This window comes from Scomber japonicus, chromosome 4 (genome assembly GCF_027409825.1).
Source record: "Scomber japonicus isolate fScoJap1 chromosome 4, fScoJap1.pri, whole genome shotgun sequence".
In the NCBI taxonomy this organism is placed as follows: Eukaryota; Metazoa; Chordata; class Actinopteri; order Scombriformes; family Scombridae; genus Scomber; species Scomber japonicus.
In genome coordinates, this window is record NC_070581.1 from 30,354,487 (window position 1) to 30,381,760 (window position 27,274).

The 27,274-nt window shown below is 40.6% G+C and overlaps 1 protein-coding gene across 1 annotated transcript in view; it reads right to left on the reverse strand.

Moving 5' to 3' along the window:
- The window catches only part of LOC128357693 (membrane-associated guanylate kinase, WW and PDZ domain-containing protein 3-like), a 40,641-nt gene extending 18,739 nt beyond the window's left edge, over positions 1 to 21,902 (reverse strand). The window contains exons 1-15 of the mRNA XM_053318062.1: positions 21,820 to 21,902; positions 21,463 to 21,700; positions 21,271 to 21,387; positions 17,718 to 17,837; positions 15,794 to 15,967; positions 14,413 to 14,629; positions 13,386 to 13,456; positions 12,126 to 12,293; positions 9,405 to 9,574; positions 9,213 to 9,312; positions 7,964 to 8,135; positions 7,218 to 7,869; positions 5,136 to 5,199; positions 4,404 to 4,598; positions 4,033 to 4,305 (exon numbers count right to left, since the gene is read on the reverse strand). Coding sequence (XP_053174037.1) covers positions 4,033 to 4,305; positions 4,404 to 4,598; positions 5,136 to 5,199; positions 7,218 to 7,869; positions 7,964 to 8,135; positions 9,213 to 9,312; positions 9,405 to 9,574; positions 12,126 to 12,293; positions 13,386 to 13,456; positions 14,413 to 14,629; positions 15,794 to 15,967; positions 17,718 to 17,837; positions 21,271 to 21,387; positions 21,463 to 21,700; positions 21,820 to 21,861 — 2,773 coding nt within the window. The 5' untranslated portion in view covers positions 21,862 to 21,902. The remainder of the gene's footprint in view (positions 1 to 4,032; positions 4,306 to 4,403; positions 4,599 to 5,135; positions 5,200 to 7,217; positions 7,870 to 7,963; positions 8,136 to 9,212; positions 9,313 to 9,404; positions 9,575 to 12,125; positions 12,294 to 13,385; positions 13,457 to 14,412; positions 14,630 to 15,793; positions 15,968 to 17,717; positions 17,838 to 21,270; positions 21,388 to 21,462; positions 21,701 to 21,819) is intronic.
- Between the last annotated feature and the right edge of the window lie 5,372 nt (positions 21,903 to 27,274).

Here is a 27,274-nt window from a genome sequence, read left to right on the forward strand (position 1 = left end):
TCTGAGCAGCGTGCTAACAAAGGAGTGCTAACGGAGGAGTGGAAGAAGAAGAAAAAAAAGTGTTTCAAGGTTAGTTTTGGTGCGTCATGTGTGTCTGATTTTTATGAGATGATTCAGGGCTGCAATTAATGATTAGTTGAGAAATTTCCCAAAGCTCTTGATACAACAGTCTACAACCCAAAGATATTCAGTTTCAGTCAGAAAACTGTCATAGAGAACTTAAACCAGAAAATAATCGCATTTGAGAAGCTGGAAGCTTGAATCACTGTTAGCAGAAAGAAGTGTATATGTAATGGTGCTTTTTTTCATTTTCAAGTAAAATAACAAATAAGTGCACTATAAAGAGTAAAATAGTGATGTGTTCAGGTGTTTGACAAACAGTCCAAAACCTAAAATATTCAGTTTAATGTAATTTAAGACACAGACAGAAGCTCACACCAGAGACTGGATGCATTATATTGCTGATAAATTACTTTAACAATTAATCGATTATCGAAATAGTTGTTTATTGGTGGTGTTTTACTCCAGCTAAACACTTCTATGACTACACAACGCTCTGCTGCCGCTCTTCAAGGATGCTGTGAAGACTTTAGAGGAAAGTGAGGAGATCACAACTCTTCACATGTTGTCTTCAGACAGACTGGATTAAATCTGTCTTTTAATATAAAACATGGATGTTTTTATCTTTAACAGAGTAGTATTCATGCTTTCTCTGTTCTGTATGAAAACACACACACACACACACACACACACACATGGTGACTTACGTTTGGAGTCCTTGACAGTTTTCAAAGCTGACTGCAGTCGCTCCAACATGCTGAACAGTTTAGATCACAAACACCAAAAACAAAAAGTACTGCAGCACGTCGACTGTCTCTCTGTTCACCTGACTGTCTCTCTGTTCACCTGACTGTCTCTCTGTTCACCTGACTGTCTCTCTGTTCACCTGACTGTCTCTCTGTTCACCTGACTGTCTCTCTGACTACGTTTCTGTCTCTGTGTGTGAGGTTGTGCAGGTTGTGCCTCTGAGAGCCGACGAGCGAGACTGAGTCAGAGAGAGAGAAAGAGAGAGAGAGAGAGAGAGAGAGCGGGAGAGAGAGAGAGAGAGAGACAGCTGGTGGGGGGGGCGTGGCCAAATGAGAGCAGATAGCGGTGGGAGGGAACAGATATGGACGAGAAGTTGAAGGGGAGGAATGTTAACACAAGAGATTATTGTTCTGTTTTCAAGAGAGGAAACCAGAGGAAACAAGACATGAAACAAGAGAGGAAACAAGATATGGAAGAAGAGGGGATACAAGGGAGGAAACAACAGAGGAGAGGAAACAAGACAAGAAACAAGACAGGAACTGAGAGGAAGCAAGAGAGGAAACAAGATAGGAGAGGAAACAAGAGAGGAAACAAGAGGAAGCAAGAGAGGAAACAAGAGAGGAAACAAGAGAGGGAAGAAGAGAGAAGATGAAACAAGAGAGGAAGCAAGAGAGGAAACAGGATAGGAGAGGAAACAAGAGAGGGAAGAAGAGAGAAAATGAAACAAGACAGGAAACAAGAGAGGAAGCAAGAGAGGAAACAAGATAAGCGAGGAAATAAGAGACGAAACAAGAGAGGAGAGGAAACAAGAGAGGAGAGGAAACAAGATAGGAGAGGAAACAAGACAGGAAACAGGAGAGGAGAGGATAAAAGACAGGAGAGGAAACGAGAGGAAACAAGACAGGAAACAGGAGAGGAGAGGATACAAGACAGGAGAGGAAACAAGAGAGGAAACGAGAGGAAACAAGAGAGGAAACGAGAGGAAACAAGAGGGGAGAGGAAACAAGAGAGGAGATGAAAAAAGACAGGAGAGGAAATGGTGTGTTTGAGTGCTCTGTGACTGTGTTGTTCGTCTCATCGCTCCTTCCAGCTGAATTGAGCTGAATCAGTGGAACAAACAGAAGCTCGAGTGCTGCTTTAATCAACCGGAGACTCAGTGAAGCTGCACGTGGACACATTTACTGCAGAGTCCTGCCTGCGTCCTCTAGAGGCTGCAGCCATCACTGCAGACAACAAACAGTCTGATGATTGATCTGTGTTCACACTCTGATTGATCTACACGGTGACATATTGGGATGTTTTGCAAATCTCCTCCTCATGTAATGAATGCTAATGAGGAACACTCCAGTACGCTCCATATTTTAAATGCAGGACTTTTAGTAGGAATGGAGTACTTTTATATTGCTGCTTTACTCTTTTTACTTAACCTTCCTGTCGTCCTCCCGGGTCAAATTGACCCCGTCTGTTTTGACTGTTCCTTCTTTCCTCCCTCCCTCCCTCCCTCCTTCTCTCTTTCTTTCCTTCCTTCTTTCCTTCCTCCATCCCCCTTCCTTCCTTCCTTCCTTCCTCCCTTCCGTCTGTCCTTCCTCCCTCCTTCTCTCTTTCTTTCCTTCCTCTCTCTTTCCTTCTTTCCTTCCTCCATCCCCCTTTCTTCCTTCCTTCTGTCCACCTTTCCTCCCTCCCTCCTTTCCTTCCTTCCTTCCCTCTTTCCTTCCTCCTTTCCTTCCTTCTTCCTTCCTCCCTTCCATCCTTCTTCCTCCCTTCCTTCCTTCCTTCTTCCTCCCTTCCTTCCTTCCTTGACTCGAGGACAACAGGAGGGTTAAAGCAGCTATTATCAGGGCCCGAATTCCAGTGAGGGATTGCAGGTATTGTGCATAGTTTAATAGATTCTTGCAAATCCAGCAACGTTGGAAATTGATATTTACTTGAAGGCATACAAACACGGACCACTGGCTAAATTTGTAAATCTATTTCCTCTGAAGCTGAACCTGCTCAGAAAAAAACAGTAGAGCCCGAAATGACACAAACAGCAGCACCAGTGATGTCGACATTAACAATGTTAATCCTCAGGATCCTCAGACAGCTAACAGTAACATTACTGAGGTGAAGCAGCCATTCACAGACACGTTTTAGGCTAACTGGCTCCGAATATACCCGTGGCTCCAACTTGTAAAATGTACAGTGCAGTGTGCGTTTCACCAGCCGATGTTAGAATACGTCAACTTTACGGCACCAGATTATTATACAGCAGCATTAAAGAGAGAAAGCACAAGGCTGATTCAGCAAAGAAAGTGATGCTAATGCTACTGAAGTTGCAGTTGCTCTCCTCCAACTTATAATATATATTACTTAACTATATAATACAGTTCAGAGAATATAACTACTTAACTATATAATACTGTATACCTACTAATTACTCTATAATACAGTTCAGAAAATATAATTAAATTGGAGGAGAGCAACTAAATGCAATCTGATGTAAGAACAGGACAAGGTGAGACCTGTAGTTCCCTCTCACAAAGTTAAATCCCCCCTATGTGAATCATTTAAGGTTCCTAAGAATTCCCCCCAATTTTGAAAAATGAATTTCAGGCCCTGATTATTGATTATTTCTAACGATGTCTGATCTGTCCGTGTGTGATGTGTTTGTGTCTCGTAGTGATGAACCTACAGAGAATTATCAGAGACTCTGCAGCTTTACGGAGCTTTATAGTGAGTTTCAGCTCATTGTTTATTTGGCTAGCTGCAACTTTACTGTCTTGGTTCACTCTCAGGGATCTCATAGTGTTGCTTTTTAGAGAATAAGCTGTAAAAAGCCACTGTACACCACCTGCTCAGTTAGCTGTAGACTAGCTGGTGAACATAGTGGAGCATTTAGCAGCTAAAGAGCGAGATATTTCCCTCAGGAGTTGGTAGAGAGTAAAACACAGAGCTAAAAGAGAGTGAATAATGGACTTACATTCAGCAGGTTCATTCACGACTCTAAATGAATGATAATGTTGATGAGTAACTGCTAGATGTGGAAATAAGCAACAGTTTGATGATGAGTTCAACACATCAACTTAAAAGATGATGATATGTTAGTGTTGCGTTCATAACTCGCAGGTTTAAGTGAAGGATCAGAGCAATTCCTCTGGCTCTTCGTTTCTGAGAGTATATATACTTTTTTAAAAATCCAACATGGCAGAAAGCGAAAATAAAACCTTTGGATTTATCAGGACTCACCTCCGTTCACTTCCTGGGAGGAGATGACGAATCCGAAGCCTTCTCCGGGTCGCCTCCTCAGCTCCACCTCCACAGTCTTCGCTCCTCTTCCGTCTTTGGCGATTGCACCCAAAGCTCCTCCCCCTCCTCTGATTGGAGGAGGGCCGCCGGCGCTCTCCTCCACCCCGACCAGGTCTCGTGGCTCTAAGGTCAGCGTCACGGGAACGGAGTCCAGGAAGCTGGTGCTCTGGATGAGGGCTGAGGGCCCGTTGGTAGTCTGGGCAGGAGGGGCCCCTGGAAGACAAGGAGGACTCAGAATGATGGGAGCTGAAGTACGAGGAGAAGTCAAATGGTACCAAGGTGAGCGGGGGGAGGGGGGTTGTTTTGTTTACCTTGGTTGATCCCTACAGCAGGTAGGTGCCCCTCCTGGGGGCTCTCGGGGGCCAAGCCGGCCTGGCTGAGCAAGGGGACGACCCCCACCAAGGCACCCGTGGACGGGGAAGGCAAGTCGGCTGAAGTGGGGGGATGTGAGGAGGAAGGGAGGGTCTTATAGAGGTTAGGAGTGACGACTGGGGAGGCGACGGGACCTGAGAGAGGGAGAAGAAAAAGTTATTTATTATTTTGTTTGTTCCAAACTACGACTGCAAACAACAATTACTGACATGATTGATTATTTTCTTGATTAATCGATTAGTTGTTTGGATATTATTATATATATCCAAAAATATATGTTATATATATATTATATATTGGATCGCTGTCAGTCATGAGACCTCTCCAACAACTTAGATCTTTTTTTTTCTGTCAGAAAATGATGAGAAATGTTTCCTTAAGTCCAAGATGACGTCCACAAATGTCTTGTTTTATACACAACCCAAACATATTCAGTTTAATGTCAAAGAAGACGAAAGAAACCAGAAAATATAACATTTCATTGATTATCAAATAAGATGCAGATTTATTTAATAGTTGGCAACTAATCAATGAATCCACTTATCGTTGCAGTTCTCTTCCAAACATGCAGCCAGAAGTCTTTTACCTTTATTGTTGCTTTATAACCTCAATAAATTGCTAATAATATCAATAATCAATGAACAGGTTTGGAGGTTTTCAGACAGACGTACCTCCTCTGTAGACCAGCAGCACCACTTCGCCCTGTTTGGTGTGTTCTTGCAGAACTCTCTGGACCTGAGATAGACAGATCTTTATTGTCAATGCAAGTATACAACGAGACTCTGTTTGAGCAGTCCAATGCAGTATAACAAAATAAAGAAAGAGATATAAGATATGTACATATAACACTAGTACACACATGCACGAGCCAAGCATATCTCACCCATACCCATAAAACTTAAAATACACCTAGAACTAGGAACGAAATACACCTTTATTACTGTATCAGGCCAAGTATCGAATGACCCCAATACACCTGTCATCTCTCCAAATGCTGTTTGAAGATAAATACTCCTCATACACTTTCCTACTTTGTGGCTTAATTATTGTGTATCGAGCTCATTATTCCTTCACGTTCTTCAAATTAAACAAGCAAGGTTTTCTAATTTGGCGTCTCTGTCAGCAGCAATCAGCTAGATGACATCATTTAACAGCGCTTTATTAAACCGTCACACATCACTGTTAAACAATAATGATGTGACAGCACCGCAGTGAAGATCTGGTTAGATTCAGGCACAAATACAGTTGATTAGGTTTGAAGAAAATTCATGGTTTGAGTTTTAAATGATGACTTTGTTAATGTTGCAACCAACTGCTGCTACTGCTACCATCTTACTACTACTTTCATCATGATTTTAACTACTTATTAAATCCTTCAGGGTCATGCTGCTGCAATACCTCGTGGTCTGTGAGAGTTTTTTTTTTCCTGACATACACTGCACTGCTTACTTTACCCCTTATCTCATACTGTATTTTATTTATTTATTTTCTGACTCATTATGCCTACTGTGTATGTTCTTTATTTTATCATATATTTCTTCTTCTTTATTTTTTTAACTACGATCACGGGACCTGAGTACAGTATTTTGTTCTCTTTCATGTATCTACACAGCTGGAATGACAATAACAATCCTGGGATCCTTGATGAACCCTGTGATATGGGATAAAGTCACTACTTTCTTAAAGTTAGATGAACTTTAGCATTGTTGTCAGGGTTAAGGTTAGGGGATGATTGTAACTATGCTTTTTAAACAACTGTATGAAAACAGGGGCCTCTGTCTGAAAACAGGAAATGAACAGGGGCCCCCTGTGGCAAAGTCCACTGTTGGGTTAATGCCTCTATCCACTCCTCCTCCCCCCGTGCTGTGTCTCTTTGGAAAAACAGTCTCCAGACAGTCTCCACTACCTTTACCTGGACTGTGCACTATAGTGTGTGAAATTCTGATGATTATTTATAACGTATTGAATGGGAGGAAGCTGTGTTCTGGGTCTGAAAGGTAACGTCAATGTGGAAGAGCCTCAAACCTGCATTCTCTGTAATGGCCAGCAGGGGGCGACTCCGCTGGCTCCAAAAAGAAGTCAGATTGTATGGAAATCTATGAGAAAATGATCAAACCTACTTCTCATTTCATTTATTACCTCAGTGAACTGGTTTCAATTGAGTTTATAGTCTCAATCACTAGTTTTGAGTACAGCATGATGTAAGATTTAGTATATAATGGCCCTATTTATAGTAAAATAGACAATAAAGCAGGGTATGCTTTAGGGCGTGGTTACGTTGTGATTGGCAAGTCGCTACCAAAGCAGTGCATGAGGCACTGTAGTTCCTCACCACCTCCACCAGCTCCACTCACTCTTCATCACCTCTGGCTCCAAAAAACCAAGATGGCAACGGTCAAAACGTTAAACTTCGAGGTATCAAAATTGGAGTCCACAAACCAGTGGGTAATGTCATAGTGGCTATGTCCATTATTATTATAGTCCATGTGTTAGCTTTGGGCTACAACTTATACATTTGTTCAAATTTGGTCAAATTGTCTCCATTAAGAGTTGACTTAATTATCTGTTAGCAGCTCCTGTTTACAGTGTGGCATGACTTACAGACAACTATCACTGCATTACTGTGATACTAACGAAAACTAAATGTTGGCGTTTTATAATCTATCTGAATTCATGTAAACGTTCATTAAGGTTGTGGTCAGCCAATCAGAGTGAAGCACAGTTTGGACATTGGACAGGTAATCATCTCTGACCTGTGAGAAGCTGAGACTCTGCACATCGGCTCCGTTGATCTTCACTATAGCGTCCCCCAGCTGCAGGGAGGGGCACTGCCTTCGATCCCAGACCCGTCTCACCACCGCCAGCTGACCCCCTTGGCCCCCTGCTGTCACGCTAAACCCGAGCCCCCCACCCTCATTTCGCCCAAGGGCCACCGGCACAAGTTCACCACCGGGGGCTGACCCAGGCGACCCCGACCCAGGCGACGCCGCCCCGAATGGCAGCGCCAACCCCGGGTTTCCTCTGGAGGCCGTGGAGGGGGCTGAGTGATTGGCGGGGCAACCGTTAAAACCGCAGGATGGGATGTCTCTGGGCGGGGTCAAAGCCAACGAGGTCTGAGGCATCGGCGGGCGCTGAATAGGAGCACAAGGGGGTGTGGAGGAGGAGGTGGGGGTGCTAACGGCACTGGGGCTGGTGGAGGGTTGGTGGAGGCCCGACTCGGGCTGAGAGAGGGGCAGTTTGGACAGAGTGTGGGAGGACGAGGAGTTGACGGGGAGGGTGGAGGAGGAGATGGGGAGGGTGGACGTAGACAGGTCGCTCTCTGAGGACTTGGAGCTCTGATGGTGGAGGAGGGAGGTGGAGGAGAGGGCGGGGAGAGTGTTGCTGTTGTAGCGAACCAGAGAAGACCTACGAGGAGGAAGAGGAAGAGGAGGAGAAGATTAAAGCTGTAGTAGCTAACGATGCTAATGCTAATGCAAAATAATGCTAGAGCTCTCCTCACCTTCGTGTTCCAGGGTTGGAAAGGCCGGAGTCAGAGTTGCTGTGATTGGTTGCTATCCTCTCTGGAATGGGCGGCGGACCCAGTGGAGGTTCAGAGGATGTGGGAGTGGGTGGGCTTATGAGTCCATTCGTCATTGGCTGAGCAGCAAAAGCGGGAGGAGGTTGGCCCATTCCTGGATTAGAGAGTGAGGGAGATAATCAACAGGGTGAAATTAGAAAACAACAGATTATAAAGTGTGTGTGTTTAATTCTCTGCAGGTGTTTCTTCATCTTGTCAAACACACAGAAGAAATTAAACCAGAATAATGAGATGTTTGGAAACCTTGAGCCGTGTCTCAAACTCCATGGTCAAACATCTACAATAGTAATTTGCGTTTTGGTTCGTTATTCTACAAACAAGGCAACACAGTTAGCCATCTGTAGGTTTAGGGAGTCAGACAGTGATATACTCTGACCTTGGGTGTCACAGCAATGCTACACTGCTTTCAGAGTGACTCCTGCTTTCCCCAAAAACACCACAGACAGGTTCAAATCTCTTCTTCTGTACTGTACTGTAAGTGCGTTCACACTGAGAATTATGGAAAAAATGCAGTGCCTTCAAAATGGTCAAAAAGTTGAGTGTGGAAATAAGGACATTTCTCGCCCTCAAAGGTCGCCATCTTAGCTACGTAGCAGAAGGGGAAGGACCACATTTCGAACAGGAAATGGTGTCCGAGGACATTGTAACTATGTCAACATCGCCACATTATACAAATGTAAATTATGCATGTGTTTTTGCACTAAGCCATCAGTAGGTTTATTGGGTTAATTAAGCAGTGTGTAATGATTTGGTGCTGTGAACAATAACACGAATGCTAACGCTAGCTTGATAACTAGTTAATTGTCATTTCCGGTAAATCCACAGCGGCCATGTCTGATTTGAGACACTAACCTGTTGAATTTTGCACACCACAATAGTAAGTACATAGTGTGCACAGTGTACTCAGTGAAGTATGTGATTTGAGACACAGTACAGGTGTATTTTGAACCTTGAACCTTGAAAAGTCTCATTCATGCTTCTCAAACACAATATTAGTGACTCTCAGTTCTTCTTCTACAGTTTGGACCAACATGAAACTCTTCTTTTTGAATCATCAGTACAACAGATGAACGACTTTGTTAGAAAATATCAGGTTGTTTAGTAAAAATTTGAAGCTACGAGACTGTGATGTCTGAAGACTGAAGAACAGAAGTCAACTCTTGTTCCTGACCTGCTATGCTGCCGTTGGTGTCCAGCGTGCGGCTGTAGGTGAGGTGTGTCAGGCCGCGGTTTACGTTGGGGGGGTTCGGGGGCTCGCTGGGGGTCTGTGGCTGTCGGAGGAGTTAGAAGTTTAATGATTAATATTGATTATAATGATTCATACAGAGTCATAGTGATCATGAAAACTAAGTGAACTCTGTACCGTCTCCAGACTCTGTTTGGGACATCCGTCGGGGTTGTAGAGCATCGGGTATCCTCGCCTCAGCACCACGTCCACGCTCTGACCCATCGGCACCGACTTCAGCATCTCCACCACTTCTTTATGAGAGCGACCCAACACGCAGCTGTCGTTGATGTAGACCAGGATGTCGGCTGCAGGAGAGCAGAGACGCACACAGAGTTTATCATCAGCTGACCAGGGCTGGGTATCGGTACGTAATCGTAATTAATTGATACCAAGTAGTATCAGAAACATCTCCTGTCAAACAATACCTGCAATCAATCCTTTTTGCATGCAGATCTTTAAAATTACATTGGCCAAATAATAGTTAATTACACAGTTATTGTAATGTTTGTTGACTTTGGAGCATTTTGAACATTTTGCCTCCTAAGTAGTATGGAAGCACATTCATCCATTCATTGCACTTTCATGACTTTTATTTGAGTATACGCCTATGTACATTACACACATACATGGATTTATAAGTGTGTGTGATTTATGCTGTGAGCAATATACTGATTATTTAATCATTTGAAGACTTTCAAAATGCATTTGGGTAAAAATCAAATCATTTAGATGTGGAGGAGTTGGTGGCATTTTATGCAATTTCATGGTTATCGAATAAAATACTCAGTTGGTATTAGTATCACTTTAAGGGTACTTGGATTGTTATTAGTATTGTAATTTTTTAAACGATACCAAGTCCTACACCTGATGCAATGATTACCAATATTTTTATATAATGGACCCATGTTGTACCACCCAGCAGGGTTTCATACTTTAATTTCACCAACTTCTCACCACAAATTACCTTCAATTATGATTTAGTCCATCACCTCTGCAAAGTAAAGAATTCATGAAAATGTTTGGTCATTGTTTTCTTGAGCTTTGTCTACTTTTGCACAAGGATAACACAAAGTTTGTCATTAATCTAGTCGAGGTGTTTCTGATGAAAATACATCAGTAAGGACGCTTAAAACTGAAAAATATCAACAGACAAGAAAAAGCAGGAATCACCATCGCATAATGAAATGATCTTGTGGATCCATCTGAACAATTTACAACATCTGTCACATTGTTGGTTAGTTTTTGAGGATTTTACCATTTTAACTGGTTTCTTACAGTTTCTGTTTCTGCTGTTTTCAGCTCGTTTCTCTGACATTTTTCTGGGGCTTTTCTCTGTTATTAAACAGGAGTTTTCCGCTGCCTATTGAAAAAAACTCTCTGCTCTCTTTTCTTTCCCAGGAGATTTTATGAAGTGTGTGTATGTGTGTGTGTATGTGTATGTGTGTGTGTTACATTCCTGACTATTTATCCTATGTGCACGTGAGCAGGTCTGACAGTGTGGGAGAGAAAGGAGGCTGTGTCGGACAGATTAGAGAGAGAGAGAGAGAGAGAGAGAGAGTGTGTGTGTGTGTGTGGATTAGCTGTAGATCATGTGTTTTGTGTCCCTGTGAAAAAAAATAAAGACCTTAGAAGCAAACAGCAACATAATCCTTCAAAGAGAAAGAAAGATGCTTGTTTCAAATACTGTGTCTGTTTTATAAGATCTGAACGCGTCAGATCATTTTCAAGTTTAGGGGTTTAAAATACGACACACACTGTTTGCTACAGCCGCTAGATGACTCATATCTGCAAATGTGGTCAGATTTAGCAGACAATGTGATGTAAAGTTGTCTGAAATGGTGTGTGAAAATCAGGAAATCGTGTGTGTTCACATGGGGAGGGTTAATTGATCATGATAGCCCTGACTTTGTGCACCGCCCCTGAACAAAGCCAGTAAAAACAAAGTGAGATGGAAAATCGATCAATCAAAAGAATTAACTGAGAAAATAATATTTAGTTCTACTTCACCCATCTTGTTAATAATGTCCTCAGCAATAAAACCAGAAGATAAAACTGCAAATAGCTGCATAATAACATAAAAGAGAGGTGGAGATAGATTCTCACTTCCTATTGTTTAGAGAGGTTTTCATTGACAAAATAAATCATATATATGCTGAGTTTCTCACCCTGACCCTCAGAAACTGCCCTATCTGATGCTATCAGCCATTAAAACTGAATATACACAATAAAACAATGATGTGATAATTGTGCATAAAAAGAGCTGCTGTGCTTGTTTGTCAATAGTTAACCTCAACAGTGGAGAAAGAGTCCAGGATGTCTTGCGCTGAAATGTTTATTGAAGCTTGGCCAAAGAGAATCAAAGTATTATCAATACACTCGTCTAATGAATGATGCCACCACGATTATGAGGGAACTCTCCGTAGATCATCTTTAAGCCTTCACAGATAGTACCATAAATACTCGATGCCCATAAATGATCATATTCAATGCATCTACAGTAATGGGATTTGCCTTTTGGTTCACTATTCTACAAAACAAGGCAACACAGTTACCCATCTGTGGGTTTAGGGAGTCAGACAGTGATCTCCTCTGACGTTGGGTGCCACAGCAATGCTTCAACTTGATCAAAGTGACTCCTGCTATCACAAAAACACCACAGACAGCTGCCTTCACTGTCTCACAGAGAGAAACAGCATGTCTCTCTGCCAAGATGATGCAGCTTTTACTGTGAATTCAAGGTCCATGCTTGACCCTAAATATGGAAGATTCCCTAACAGTAATATTAGTAGTAGTGAGGCAGTAAAATTAGTAGTAGTGAGGCAGTAATAGTAGCAGCAGTGTAAACAGCATCAGTACCTGTATTGAGGGCAGGCGGGCCTCCAGGTGTGACGCTGTACACCTGCAGGAACTCTCGCGGTCGACTTCCTCCGACGATGTTGAAGCCGAAACCTCGAGGGCCTTTAGAGAGCCGGGTGTGGATGGAGTAACCCTTCAACTCACTGGGCTCCTCAGTGAACTCTGGGACTGAGACAAGACAGAGACAGAAGATAGAGAATAAAACACAGGTCCAAATTTAAAGATTCACTCTTAACCAGACAAAGTCCTGATTGAAGGAAGTAGACTTTTGTGTAATTATTCTACTATTATTCTATTCTGCATTTATATCACATGAAATAAAATGTCAGCAGGTGTTTGAGGTTCTAAATATAAAATATTAAGAGAAAAAGGGTGAAAATAATAGTTTCATAAACTTCAGTAAAATGTGCATTGAACCAACAGAATGTGAAACAGTTTGTCTCTGCTGCCCCCTGCTGGTAAAATAAGTCTAATGCAGCAGTTCTCAGAGGTCTTAACCCTTAAATATCATTCATACTCTGACCTCAGTGTTCTGTCACAGTGTTTTCTCATAATTAGCCTCTATACCAAACTATTGATAAACACTTTTGTCAGTCACAGATAAATTAGTGATTAATTCTAAACGAGTCTTTCAGAGAGCAGAGTTTACACTATATAATATAATTGTCCTTTGTTACATAAAACAGAAGAGCAATGTATTATATTACATTTGAAGAATCCAACAATATTTGTTTGAAAGTTGATTTTTGAATGTTTTAAAAAAATGTTAAAATACATAAAAATTATATGAATCAATCGATCAAATTTAAGACTATAAGAAAAAAAGTATTGTGATATGTAAGTTAATCATTTAATTTCACTACATCTCCATCAGGAAGTAACACAGTGACAGAGTGTGTTGGTCATTGGTTTTATTATCTTTCTGTAATAAAAGTGTCATTAAAAAAATTATGATAACAGTATTAATCAAAAATTCCCATTAAAGTGATACCAATACCTGAGTACTTCATTCAATACCCATCACGTGAATAAAAACATTCAATTGCATTAAATGCCACCAAATTCATATTTAATAAGCTTTGGGTGCAAAAAAGGTTAAGGCTTAAAAGGTTTTGAGTAGCGATACCCAACCCTACGGTCCATGATGTGAAAAACTTCAAGAACTACTGATCTAATGTAACAGGAAGTGAGTTTCTGTGATTATAACTTCAAAGACATAAAAACAGGGAGTAAAAGTTTGGATGCTGACAGCAGACTTACGTTCTGTAGAGGAAGTCGTTTCTTTGTTCAGAGTCCGAGGATCCAGCCAGCTGGTCGTCTTCGAGTTATGACTGACAGAGAGAGACATCATCATCATCATCATCATCATCATCATCATCATCATCATCATCATCATCATCATCATTCACAATGATTTCTGGGTAATGTAGGAACCAGTCAGAACAATGTGGTAAAATCTGGTGTTTTCTTAACCCTTTATAGGACACTCATTGAAAGGAAGGGAGGAAGGAAGGAAAGAAGGAAGGTAGGAAGGAAGGAAGGAAGGAAGGAAGGATGGAGGAAAGAAGGAAGGAAGGAAGGAAGAAAGCTAGGGGGAGGAAAGAAAGAGAGAAGGAGGGAGGGAGGGAGGAAGGGAAGAAAGAAGGAAGGAAGGAAGGAAGAAGAAAGGGGCATGGAGGAAGGAAAGAAAGAAGGGAGGAAAGAAGGAGGGAGGGAGGAAGAAAAGATGGAAGGAAGGAAAGGAAGGAAGGAAGGACGGAGGAAGGAAGGAAAGAAGGAAGGGAGGAGAGAAGGAGGGAGGGAGGAAGGACAGATGGAAGGAAGGAAAGGAAGGAAGGACGGAGGAAATAAGGAACGAGAGAGGGAGAAAGGAAAAGAGCAAGGGAAGAAAGAAGGCAGGGAGGAAGGAAAGGAAGGAAGGAAGGAAAGGAAGGATATTTTGGGATATTTACAGATGTTACCAAATATAATTATTTGCCCAATAAAGGGTTAACCCGGTTATATGTGGAAAATATCGACTTTTCTAAAAACAGCAAACATTCAATCAATTCTGAAAACTGACTTATTAAATTCATCCATTAAAATGTACTGATGCAGATAATGAGGCTTTTTTTTAGGATTAAACCATCAGTAGGTACCAGACTCCATTGAAAATATATTCGATTTAAGCTAAAAATGTTATTTAAGTGTCCTCAGATCATCTTAATATATTACAGTCTAGTTAAACTGACGTCAAACTGAGATAAAAATCAGATTATTGATGTTTTTAATTGATCTCGTCACTCACTCGATGTAATACGGCTCTCCTGAATCACTGAATGCTAACTCCCAGTTCTCAGGCAGCGGACCTCCTCCTCCTCCTCCTCCTCCCCCTACTCCTCCTCCTCCTCTTCCTCTTCCCACTCCTCTTACTCCGCCGTTCTCCATTCCCTCCCGGCTGCCGATCGTTGACTCCCATGATTGGCTGAGAGGCAGTGTGGTGGGCGGGGCTCCGGCTGAACCTGCTGGAAGAGATAAAAGAAAGAAAGAAAGAAAGAAAGAGGAGTGTCATCATCAAACACCTGCTGAAAAGGTGAAAACAAGGTGTGGTGAATTCTCTTTAAAGCCTTCAGGTCGGCGCTATCATTCACCTCTTAGGAAACCAAAATGCTCTCCTAATTCCTTCATTCCTTCTTCTATAAGGCTGCTAAATGCCGAAAGTAGTCATTGAAATGTCGGCCACCTCTTTTAATCTTGTGGTTTAACCAGGCTCCTCACCTAAGCCTACATATAGGGGGCAACCTGAAGCTGACTGAGGGTTTCTGCTGCTTGTGTTTTTCCTTTTGGACCAATATGTCGATCTGTTGTCACTGGCCTGCCCTTCTAGTTTAAATTAACTTGTCAATCACACACACACACACACACACAAGCTTCGTGATAGTAGATTTTATAGCAGAGCTGTTGTATTGGGTTGTGTTAGATCAGGGGGGGCAAACACACTGGATAACATGAAAGTTGCAGAAAAGTAATTCCAATTTTTCTGCTGCTTCAGAGTTTTTTTCCACCCTGACCATGAATATAGTTCTCTGAAAAATCAATAAGTACATATTGTGCTCATATTTAAAGCATTAATATATTGATCATTGTGCAAAATGTTGTCAATCAGCAGCTTCTGTGCAAAAAAAAAATAATAGACGGTTTATTATAGTAAAGCTATTACTGTATATATATTATGTATAGGTTATTATGCATTGGTTTTACTGGTCTGGCCTTTGAGATCAAACTGGGCCCTCTACATGGCCCTCGACCTAAAATGAGTTTGACATCCCTGTTATAAAGTTCTCGGTGAGTGTAAATATACACATGTTTATCATCTATTCAAATCCCATATGAAGTTACATTGCTTGTGTACATTCATGTGATTTTATTTTATTTTCTTACAATATGAACTATGTCTCACTTCTTTTTATCATAAGTTATGAGCAATATCATCTTCTAGCTAGATGTATTTAATTTATTTGATTTATTTGTGCCTTGTCTGAGCAGTCTTGAATCACATTGATTATAACTAATAATAATAAAAATAAAATCACGTGTGTGTGTGTGTGTGTGTGTGTATATGTGTGTGTGTGTGTGTGTGTGTGTGTGTGTGTGTGTGTGTGTGTGTGTGTGTGTGTGTGTGTGTGTACCTGACAGTCCGCTGTCCTCCTCGCTGTTGTCTCCTTCCTCCACAGCTTTCTCCAGGTTGCTCAGAGATTTGCTCCTCGTCCTGAAGTTCCTCAGCAGGTTTCGGTGCTCCTGGTAGGTGATCGGTGGACTCTCTGGACCGATGTGGACGGGGCGGGGCGTCCCGTAGTAGTTCCCTGTGATTGGACGGAAGAAGAAAATAAGGGGGGAAAACAATCATAGAAGAGCTGAAGGTAACTGACAGCAATAAAAGAAACCAAATAGAACACATGACAGGAAAAAAGTCAAAGATAGATATTTATTAAAGTTTAAAAACTGAAAAAATGTGTTGTTGAATAAGAATAATGAAAAAATAGTGAACAAAGACAAATAATACATCAAATAAAGTATCAGGAAACCAGTTTTTAAAAATCATATTAACAATAGAATAGAATAGAATGGAATGTAGAATGGAATGGAACGGAATAGAATAGAATAGAATAGAATAGAATGGAATATAGAATGGAATAGAATGGAATGGAATAGAATAGAATAGAATAGAATGGAATAGAATGGAATGGAATGGAATGGAATGGAATAGAATGGAATAGAATAGAATAGAATAGAATAGAACGGAATAGACTTTATACAGATGATGTCACAAATATTGTATCATTAATTTAGTTGTATACTTATTTTACATCTCTCTTTTTATTTCTCCTCGTTCTATTGCACCCTTAAAACTAACTGTATTTCCATTTATCAGTCTTTTTATTCTGTTACTGTTCTAGGTGTTCTAGGTGTTATTTGCATATATGAAAAGAAGCCAGCTATCTTTGTAATGGATACTTTACAAAAAAAAGATATGGCACACAGTTAAATCACATTTAAGTCTGGAAAAAGAAACATAAATAAATGAAGAAAAGTGCTGATGAAATGAATAAAAGACATGAGAGAAATGAATCATTCATTTTAAAAAAAGAAAACTTTTATTATGCAAGAACAACAGGAAATGAAAAGATGGAAACTTTTCAGTCAGTTTGAGGATCTTTTTTCTCGCTTCAAAGAATTTTTTCAGGTTCGTCACTTTGTTCAGCGAACACAGAAATGTTTGTGTGAGAATTCAGTTTCTATTTTGGTCTCATTAATCCATCAGATTACAGCTGACAGAGACACAGAGAGACGAGCCGCAGCGAGCTGCTGACGGGCAGGTTTGAGGTTTGAAGGATTAGAGGCAGAAAATCCTCTTTTCTTCCCAAATACTGTTAAAAAAAAAACTCCACGCAGATCAGCTTTCAAACACACTGCACACTGTAAAAAACATCACTGCGTTTGCTCCTCACGGCTCAGATTTAAACGCTGTGAAGAATTATGATCTCTTAATGAAGTAAAGCATCAAACACAATAGAAAACATAAAAGGTCCTGCATTCATAACCTTATTTAGATAAAACTATTAGAAAAATGTAGATAAAGGATCAAAAGTGAAAGCGGATCACAATGACCTCATTCAAAGTGTTACATAATATTATTTGTGATTATTACTGATGCATTCATGTGAAAGCAGCATTTTAATGTCTCTGATGGATGTGGAGCTGATTATAATATCATTTTAATTTAATTTGTTTAAGAAAGTCTCACAGTTAGACTCATAATACTGCGGTACTTTTACTGCAATAGGATTTTTACTTGCTATCTAATATCTTGTGTTGTTGTATTTGTACTTTAACTGCAGTAAAGGATCTGAGTTTTTCCACTGCTGGCAGAAAGTCTAAAAATAAATGACGAGCTGATTCCACTAAATTCCAGCAAGATGTTTCAGAGTGAAGCCAAATAAAATAAATCTGTAAATAACCATGAGTTGAACGTGTTGTAATAAAGGGACAGTCTTCTGTTTTTCACAGCTCAGTACAGTGCTGTAGTGCTCTGGGTGCGTTTGTTTTCTGTACCTTTGAACTTGCCGCTCTCCAGCAGAGCTCCAGACTCCTCCAGAGAGAAAAACTCCTCGATGGACACAAAGTTGTAGTCCACACCTGTGATCTCCCCGTCCCGAGGCTGCCTGGTCGTACCTGCAGGGAGGACAGCAAGATGTCAACACAGAGGGACAAGAGCTGTATGTATTCTGTCTTAAATCAATAGTCAGGAGCCCAAATTAACATTCAAGCCTGTTTTTCTTGCTGTAATCATTCCTCCTGTTCACACTGACCATTAGAAGATAATGCACTTATAATAGAAGTGAGGAAGTCCTTTTTCTGTGTAAAAAATGTATTTAAAAGTTGATCTGAAGCTAATATGAAGCTTCAGCGTCCAAATGAGTCAAATCTTCATCTTCTATGTTTCAACGTTACAGTGTTTTTAGTACCAAAGTCTCTTTTTGTTACTATACTTCCACCACAGCTCAACAGGAAACACTAAGAGGGAATCTGATGCTAAAAAGACTGTAAATGTGTCAGATATCACTTGATATGACTAACTCACACTGATGAAGCTCAATAGAAGCTGATCAGAGACTTTTAAATGACTGTGTGGAAACACTGTGGATTTTGTCCTCCATCACTTTACATTGAAAGCACATTTGAAGGATTTTAATAGTCAGTATGAACAGGAGGAATGATTACAGAGAGGAAAACCTATTTCACTGTTCATATAGACACTCTTTAAAAACTGTGAACATGTCCTTGAAGTTCTGCTCAAAAATCCACACATTTGTCACTAGCTGCTTTTTTGAAAAGGAAAAGAAAAAAAGACACTAAAGAGGTCTTATAAAACTCACTAAGTTGGCCACTGAGTGTGTGTCATGTTCTTTCATATTAACATATCAGCTTTCATTAAATGGTTGTCTTTTTTTAAGTCATCACAGTAACTTAAGCCACTAATTATAACATGAATTATTGCTTAACAAGTGTGCTGTGTGTAATTAAACGGACTAGCGTGGCATATAAAGGTAAAAATCTGCTTTTCACTGAGTTCAAACAACATAAAACACTGACTGTAACTCAGATGGTGTTTGTTTTAGTGACATTTCAAGAAGCAGAATGTCTCTATATTTACTTTGATCAATCATTTATGTGTTTTTCTATTTTGTCAATAGGTGAATTACTTCTATGTGAGCTATCATCGATGTTGAAGCAGCACTTCAGAAAGTCCTCTAAGCTCTCAGCAGTCTATGTGTGTGTGTGTGTGTGTGTGTGTGTGTGTGTGTGTGTGTGTGTGTGTGTGTAACCAAACACACACCCACACGCCTACAGTAATCATTAACAGAGTTCATCAATTCTCTGACACTACTTAAATCTACACAAACAGAAACCTGCAGCTCTGATCCTTTTTGAATTTTGGGCCTCAGTTGTGACATCACAGAGTTGACTCCTGTCACAGCAAAATGAACCAAAACAGCTGGAAGAGGTAAACAATGAATCTCACTTTAAATCTGTGTAAAGCTGCAGAGTTGCTGATGAATCACACTGACACACACAGCAGTGTTATACACCCTTTAAAGTTAAATAAAGATGAATGGAATGGAATGGAATGGAATGGAATAGAATAGAATAGAATAGAATAGAATAGAATAGAATGGAATGGAATGGAATGGAATGGAATGGAATGGAATGGAATGGAATGGAATAGAATAGAATAGAATAGAATAGAATAGAATAGAATAGAATGGAATGGAATGGAATGGAATGGAATGGAATGGAATGGAATGGAATGGAATGGAATGGAATAGAATAGAATAGAATAGAATAGAATAGAATAGAATAGAATAGAATAGAATAGAATGGAATGGAATGGAATGGAATGGAATGGAATGGAATGGAATGGAATGGAATGGAATGGAATGGAATGGAATGGAATGGAATGGAATAGAATAGAATAGAATAGAATAGAATAGAATAGAATAGAATAGAATAGAATAGAATAGAATAGAATAGAATAGAATAGAATGGAATGGAATGGAATGGAATGGAATGGAATGGAATGGAATGGAATGGAATGGAATGGAATGGAATGGAATGGAATGGAATGGAATAGAATAGAATAGAATAGAATAGAATAGAATAGAATAGAATAGAATAGAATAGAATAGAATAGAATAGAATAGAATAGAATAGAATGGAATGGAATGGAATGGAATGGAATGGAATGGAATGGAATGGAATGGAATGGAATGGAATGGAATGGAATGGAATGGAATGGAATGGAATAGAATAGAATAGAATAGAATAGAATAGAATAGAATAGAATAGAATAGAATAGAATAGAATAGAATAGAATAGAATAGAATAGAATGGAATGGAATGGAAAGCTTTATTGTCATTGTATTTAACATATAATGAGATTACAGCTGCTACTCCATTTGTGCTTTTAAGACAATAAAAACAAGATACACACGCAGCTGGTGGTCATGGTTAAAAGAAACCAGCGTTCTGTTAAAAATGACAAATGTGGCTGATGATGTTTTTGTTTTTCTGATGAGGACAGTTTGAAAATTAAATGAATGATCTGTGATGCAACAGAGCTGCAGCCACTAAACAACCTCTGATGAGAAGTTAAAGAGTAAAGATAAAAACCTGTTCTAATACAAAGAGTGAAAAACAATGCAAAATAAAGGGTCATTTTCTCTGGTTGCTCTTATTAAACTCTAATTCTCATAATTATGATTAATGAGAAAACATCTCTAGTTTGTTTAACAGACTTCCACACATGTTCTGTCCTCTAGTAAATGATTATGTTCTGTATATATGCTCTGATTATGTTCCTAAAGGTTTAAAAGGATCAATTTATTCATCCATAAGAACGTGGAAATTACAGAGCTTCCACCCTGATCAACCAGCACTGATTACCAAAATAAATAAATACTCACAGTGAACCATAAGCTGAAATGTCAGAGGTCGGACTGTCCCTGAACGCACCAACAACACTCACATATAGTAAGTTCAACAAAACCTGAAGTTAATGAAACACTGACAGTCGGATTTTCTCGAAGCAACAAGTTTCCAACGAATGAGCCGAAAAACATTTAAAGTCATGTGACAGAAGTCAACGCTGTGATGTCACAAATGAGGTCAAAGTTTCACCTGAGGTCATAAATTCAAAAAGATCAGAGCCGCAGGTTTCTGTTTGCGTGGATTTAAATTAAGTGTTGGAAAAGTGATGAACTCTGTTAATGATTATTGAGTGTGTGTGTGTGTGTGTGTGGGCGCTTGTCTTTTCCAGCTTTGAGAGAACCAATATCAGCAAAACCAGCGTTGTTTGGACATTTTGGTCCTCACAACTTCAAAGAGTAATTTGAGGGTTAAGACTTGGTTTTAATGTGAAGGTTAGAGATGGGTTTAAGCATTTAGTTGTGATGATTAAGGTTTGAGTAATGGGCTAAGGAATTGATTATGTCAATGAGGGCCCTCACAAGAGAGAGACAAGTGTGTGTGTGTGTGTGTGTGTGTGTGTGTGTGTGTGTGTGTGTGTGTGTGTGTGTGTGTGTGTGTGTGTGTGTGTGTGTCTTACAGGGTACGGCTCGCAGGTACAGGTTCTCTCTGATGAGCTGCTGCAGCTGGCTGTCCATCGAGCCCGGAGTGAAACACTTGCTGAGGTACAACCTGAGGTCCTTACAGAGAGACGAACCTGACAGACAGACAAAGAGATTATGATGCTGCGCCGTGAAATACAAATGAACTTTGACAAACATCAAACACTCACCTGGTGAGACGGTCTTGATCCTGATTGGATGAGGACAGGAGTTGAGCACTCCTCTGACATCACCGAGTGTCATCCCTAACACGGGCGTCCCCCCAATCTCTAAGATAATGTCGGCGACTGTGGCCGCGCCCCCTGGGGCAGCTGTGACGAACGGGAACTCGCCGTAGTCTGCCCCGCCCCCGATGGCGAGCCCCAACTCTCCAGAGCCGCCGCCCAGCGGCACAAAGCTCTCCTGGACCTGAACACACATGGAGGACAGGAAGTGATCTTTAAATGATTCACTGATGTCATTATTTTATTAAGTTCAATTTTAAAGATATTTATTCTCATTCCAGGTATTAAAAAAAATGTTGATACCTTGGAGCGCCAGTGTAGTTTCTTCACTGTCGCTCTAGACATGGCGGCCGAGCTGCAGATAGGAAGAAAACAGCAAGAGGTTACTGAGCATGCTCACTAACACACTTCACTGGCTCGTAGACACAGGTAATCTGAATTTAATCCTTCAATGTCCTTCATTTCTACCAGATAAACACGATTTCTGTAACTGTAATGATCACATCTGTTAACGCCTGTAGATACATGTAGACGATTATAAACACCTTAAAACATCTGTAAACACCTGTGAGCAACTGTAGACACAAGTAAACAACTGTGCACACATGTAAACTTCTATGAAATCACTTCAGTTCATGGTCACAGACACCTGTGAACAGTCCTGGTCACCTGTAGACACTTGCCAAAATCTGCAGGTATCTTTTCACACCTTTAAGCAACTGTCAACACCTGTTTACACCTTTAACCAAAAGAGATATTCACACCTTTTGTTGCCCTTTAAACACACATTAAAAGACCTCCTTATACTTTTAAACACTTTCAGACACTTCTTGATAACTGCTCACTCTTTTAAAACATCTGTAAGCACCTCTTCACATCTGCAAACACCCATTCACACTCTTTGAATAGTTGTTCACATCTGGATTTATTTATTAAAGCTCATAGACTCCTGTGACAGGTAAAGTACCTTTTCACACCTGGAATCACCTGCAAACTATGTAGACACTTGCTCACACCTGTTATACTTGTAAAACATTATAAACACCTTTTGAACACTTCCTTCCTCCCTCCTTCTTTCTTTCCTTCCTTCCTTCCGCCTGTCCTTCCCTCCTCTCTCCCTCCTACCTTCCTTCTTCCTCCCTTCCTAACTTCCTTCCTTGACTGGAGGACAACAGGAGGGTTAACCTCCTTGTTTCTTACTCTCTCTTAAGGATTAGTTTTTTCTCGACGTCCTTACTAAGAAGCTTCTTTACCAAACTCCCGACTTGAAAGCGTCGCACAGTGCCTACAGACATGTTTCTACGATGCCTGTGGGTTTAATCCGTCTCCTAGCAACAATAAAACATTGTGTTGGAACGTTTAATCAGCGGAGAACCGTTTCCTGTGTTCTCCGAGTGTTTGGGATCAGTTCCTCCATCGACTCATCCACTCTCTGCTTCAGTCGGAGAACAGCAGATGGTGGCAGACAGCAGGGAGCCAAACACAAATATAAATACATGCAGACCAGCACTGACACCATTTCATTTACACAATCATACCCACGGGGAAACACACACACACAAACACACACACGCACACACACACACAGGCTGCTAGACGTGGTACATTAAATATGGATGAGCATATGCGAAGGTGGGAGTCAGTGAACAGAGCAGTGACTGAAACAACAAATTTAAATGACACACACAAAAAAAAACACAACTCAGGAGGATTTCTAGTGCGGAAGCAAAGACGTGAGGAAGCTTCTTAAATTAGAAGATTTAAAAGGAAACGAGGAGTTAAAGAAGATTCCTCGTAAGGTAGTGACGTAAAAAAGAAGCAAGGGGGAGAGAGGAGAAGACATACTAAAGTCTAACCATTTCTAGTTAGGAGTTTAAGAAGCATCCTTGGTACGTAATGAGGAGGTAAAGAAGCTTCCTGGTGAGGTAAGAAGGATTTTAAAGAGAATTTAAGGTAGCAAAGAGGATAAAATGCTTCCTAATTTGGTAATGAGGGGTTAAGAAGATTTCTAATTAGGTAGTTAGGATGTTGACAATTATTTAAAGCAGTGAAGAGGTTAAGAAACCTAACACTTTCAGTTGTGTAGATGAAAAGAATTAAAGGCAACTAAGTAAGAAGAGACGGTGTGAGAAGAATTTAAGGTAGCTAATTAGGAAGTGAGAACCAACACAGAAAAGAAAGCTTCCAAGTTTGGCAGTAAAGGAGACGCCGTGTTCAGATGTGAGGTTGACAGTAATTAAAAAGGTAGCTAATTAGGAAGTGAGGAGATTTTTTTTAAAACCCTGCTCCTGGTATGATAGTGAAGGCGATAAGACGCTACTAGTAAGGTAGTAAGAAGCTTAAGAAGAATTTAAGGTTAGTTAGGAATTAAGGAAAAAAATTGAAAGCTTCCTGGTTAAGTATTGAGGTTGAGAAGAATTAAAGGTAGCTAATTAAATCTATGGAGGTAGTGAAGAAGATATGAAGAATTGAAGGAAACAACAAGGTCAGAAAGCTTCCTAGTTTAGTATTAAAGGAGATTCCTTGTTAGATTGTGAGGTTGAGAAGAATTAAAGGAAGCTAATTAGAAAGTGAGGAGGTAAATAAAACCAATAAGAAGCTACTAGTAAGGTAGTAGGATGCTTAAGAAGAATTTAAGGTAGCAAAGAGGTAAAAAAAAAACTTCCTAGGTATGAATTAAGGATGTTGAGAAGACTTTAAGGCAGACTTTAAAGTTTCCTCATTAAGTAGTGCGGTGGAGGCGGAAGCTAATTAGGAAATGAGAAAGTACAAAAAAATCTAGTGAGGCAGTGAAGAGGAAACAACAAGGTAAGAAAGCTTCCTAGTTTGGTAGTAAATGAGACTCCCTCCTAATTGAAGATAGCTAATTAGGAAGCTCAGAAGAATTTAAGGTGGCAAGGAGGTCAAAAGCTTCCTAGTTAGGAATTAAGGAGGCTGAGAAGACTTTAAACACTTCCTCATGAAGTAGCGAGGTTGAGAAGAGGTAATGAGGTAAAGATGGGGATAAAAAGCTTCCTAATTTGATAGTGAGGAGATAAGATGAGTTAGTTTGTAGGTAAGAAGGATAAAAGTTGGTAAAAAGGCATTTTTTAAGGTCAGTTTAGGTACAGTAGTGAGGAAATGAAGAAGCTTCCTATTTAGGTAGTGAAGTAGCCTCCAAGTTGAGAAGAAATTAACAATGCTAAATGATACATTGATACATACAACGATAAAGCTTATAGTTAGGGCTCCTAGAGCTCTTGGCTTATGCTGCTATAGGCTTAGACTGCCAAGGGACTCCCATGATGTACTGAGCTCCTCTCTCCTCCTCCCTCTCTCTCTCTCTCTATCCATCCATCTATATCCATTAACATTCATGTTCTGTTAATGCATTCAATAAGAGTTGTCTGTGCTTTCTGGTCTCACAGGTAATCTGGGCCTGTAGACGTCCGGATGACAGATTCCAGTCCCGGACCTTCTAGCTTCAATGTTGATTTTCATTGTGCTTCTCTCCTCTCTATCCTTCCTCTCCTCTGTCCTTCCTTCCTCTCCTCTCTACCCCAACCGGTCGAGGCAGATGTTCTCCCACTCTGAGTCTGGTTCTGAGGGTTCTTCCTGTTAAAAGGGAGTTTTTTCTTGCCACTGTTGCTCATGTGGGAATGTTGGATCTCTTTAAAGTTAAAACCTGAAGAGTTCGGTTTAGAACCTGCTCTATGTGTAAAGTGCCTTGAGATAACTCTGTTGTGATTTGGCGCTATACAAATAAAGATTGATTGAGATTGATTGACATTCAGTACAAAGAAAACAACAAAGAACTACTCTACAGAGACTGAAAACATGATCTTCGGAGCGATTTCTAAACAAACTTAATACACGACTAAACTCTTAATATTGAAGGAACATGTCATCTAGCGTAACTGACAGAGAAATAAGAGATATCACACTTTGGATACACACATAATACTTGTTGGTTTGGCTCTGAACATGAGATTTTCTTTTTGACAGTATAAGCAGAAGAAAAAAGAGAAAATGGAGAGAGCCAAATCCTTTAAGAAGACGTAGTGAGAAGATAAAGGAGGCAGCGAGGTGGTGAAGATGAGAGTGAGGAGGCAGCATTATGAGGATGTGAGCGTGTATTTGTGAATGGATTTGGTGAGCTGGAGGTTTTGGGTTTTTTTGTCAGTCACGCAGGAAGTGCAGCAATACTTGTCGCAGCGTGAAGTCGACATGCTGCTATTAACACATCATTAACACATGCTCGCTCGTCCCGTCACTCTCTCTCTCTCTCTCTCTCTCTCTCTCTCTCTCTCTCTGTCACTTCCTGTCTGTCAGCTCGTTCAAATGCAAATGCTTTTACAACCTTTGCATATCTGAATACATGAACCCTGCCTGTAGAGGTGTGTGTGTGTGTGTGTGTGTGTGTGTTTTTGTGTGTGTGTGTGTGTGTGTGTGTGTGTCGTACCTCGTTGTGTGTTCAGCTGCCATGTCCAGACTCAGTATGTCAGTTAGTTCAGTTTGTTTCTCTCTCATTACTCGTATTTCTCTGTAGTTCCCCTCTATCTCTCTCTCTATCTCTCTCTCTCTCTCACTCTCTCTCTCTCTCTCTCTCTCTCTCTCTCTCTCTCTCTCTCTCTCTCCTCTCTCTCTCTCTCTCTCTCTCTCTCTCACTCTCTCTCTCTCTCTCCCTCTCTCTCTCTCTCTCCCTCTCTCCCTCGCTCTCCCTCTCCCTCTCTCTCTCTCTCTCTCTCTCTCTGATAAGACTGGTCAGAGTACAGAGTGTGATGTAACTCAAAGTGTGTTTAGGGAGTGGACTACTTTGCTCTTTATGTATGCTGTTTGAAGGAATGTGTGAGTGTGTGATCTGATTTATATAAATCCCCCCCAAAAATTAAAAAAAAAATAAAAAGAGCTATGTGACCTCCAAACAGTATTTACTCATGCGAAACTAGAAACTAGGGTGGAGCTCAACCATAAAAGCTGACTCAAACACCTGCCATTAAACTTGCCCTTAAACACACTGATTACTTAAGTTCTGCAGCCGTCTGGTGGACGTTCTCCAGGCAGCAGCCGCCACAGACGGCCGCTAGCTGCTGCAACCGACTCGAATTCAAAAAGGCTCAACTTCTCTCTAGAAATATGCAGTCAGTCATTTTTTTTAACGAGTCATTCTGGTCTGGTCTCAATCTCTAAAATCAGGCCCTCTAATAAATGTGCTGATGGTCATTTTGGATATTACTGCTCCATTAATAAGATTTGAAGACTTACAGCAGCTTTCATGTCTCTGCCGCGTGTGTGTGGGTGTTGATTGACAGCTGTGATTGACAGTTGGCTCCAGGACGGATTCACACTGAGCGAGAAAACTGCTGCAATATTTCACTGAGTTTAACGTTATTTAATCCTTGTGTCGTCCTACCGGGTCAAATTGACCCCGTCCGTTTTGACTGTTACCTCTTTCCCTCCTTCCTTCTTTCCTCTCTCCCTCCTTTCCTTCCGTCTTTCCTCCCTCCTTCTCTCTTTCTTTCCTCTCTCCTTCCTCCCTCCTTTCCTTTTGACTGTTCCCTTTCCCTCCTTTCCTTCCTTCTTTCCTCCCTCCTTTCCTTCTTCCTTCCTCCCTCCTTCTCTTTCTTTCCTCTCCTTCCTTCCTCCCTCCTTTTCTTTCTTCTTCCTTCTTTCCTTCCTTCCCCCTTTCTCTTTCTTTCCTACCTCCTTTCCTTTCTCCTTCCCTTCTTTCCTTCCTCCCAAATTGACTGTTCCCTCTTTCCCTCCTTCGCTCTTTCTT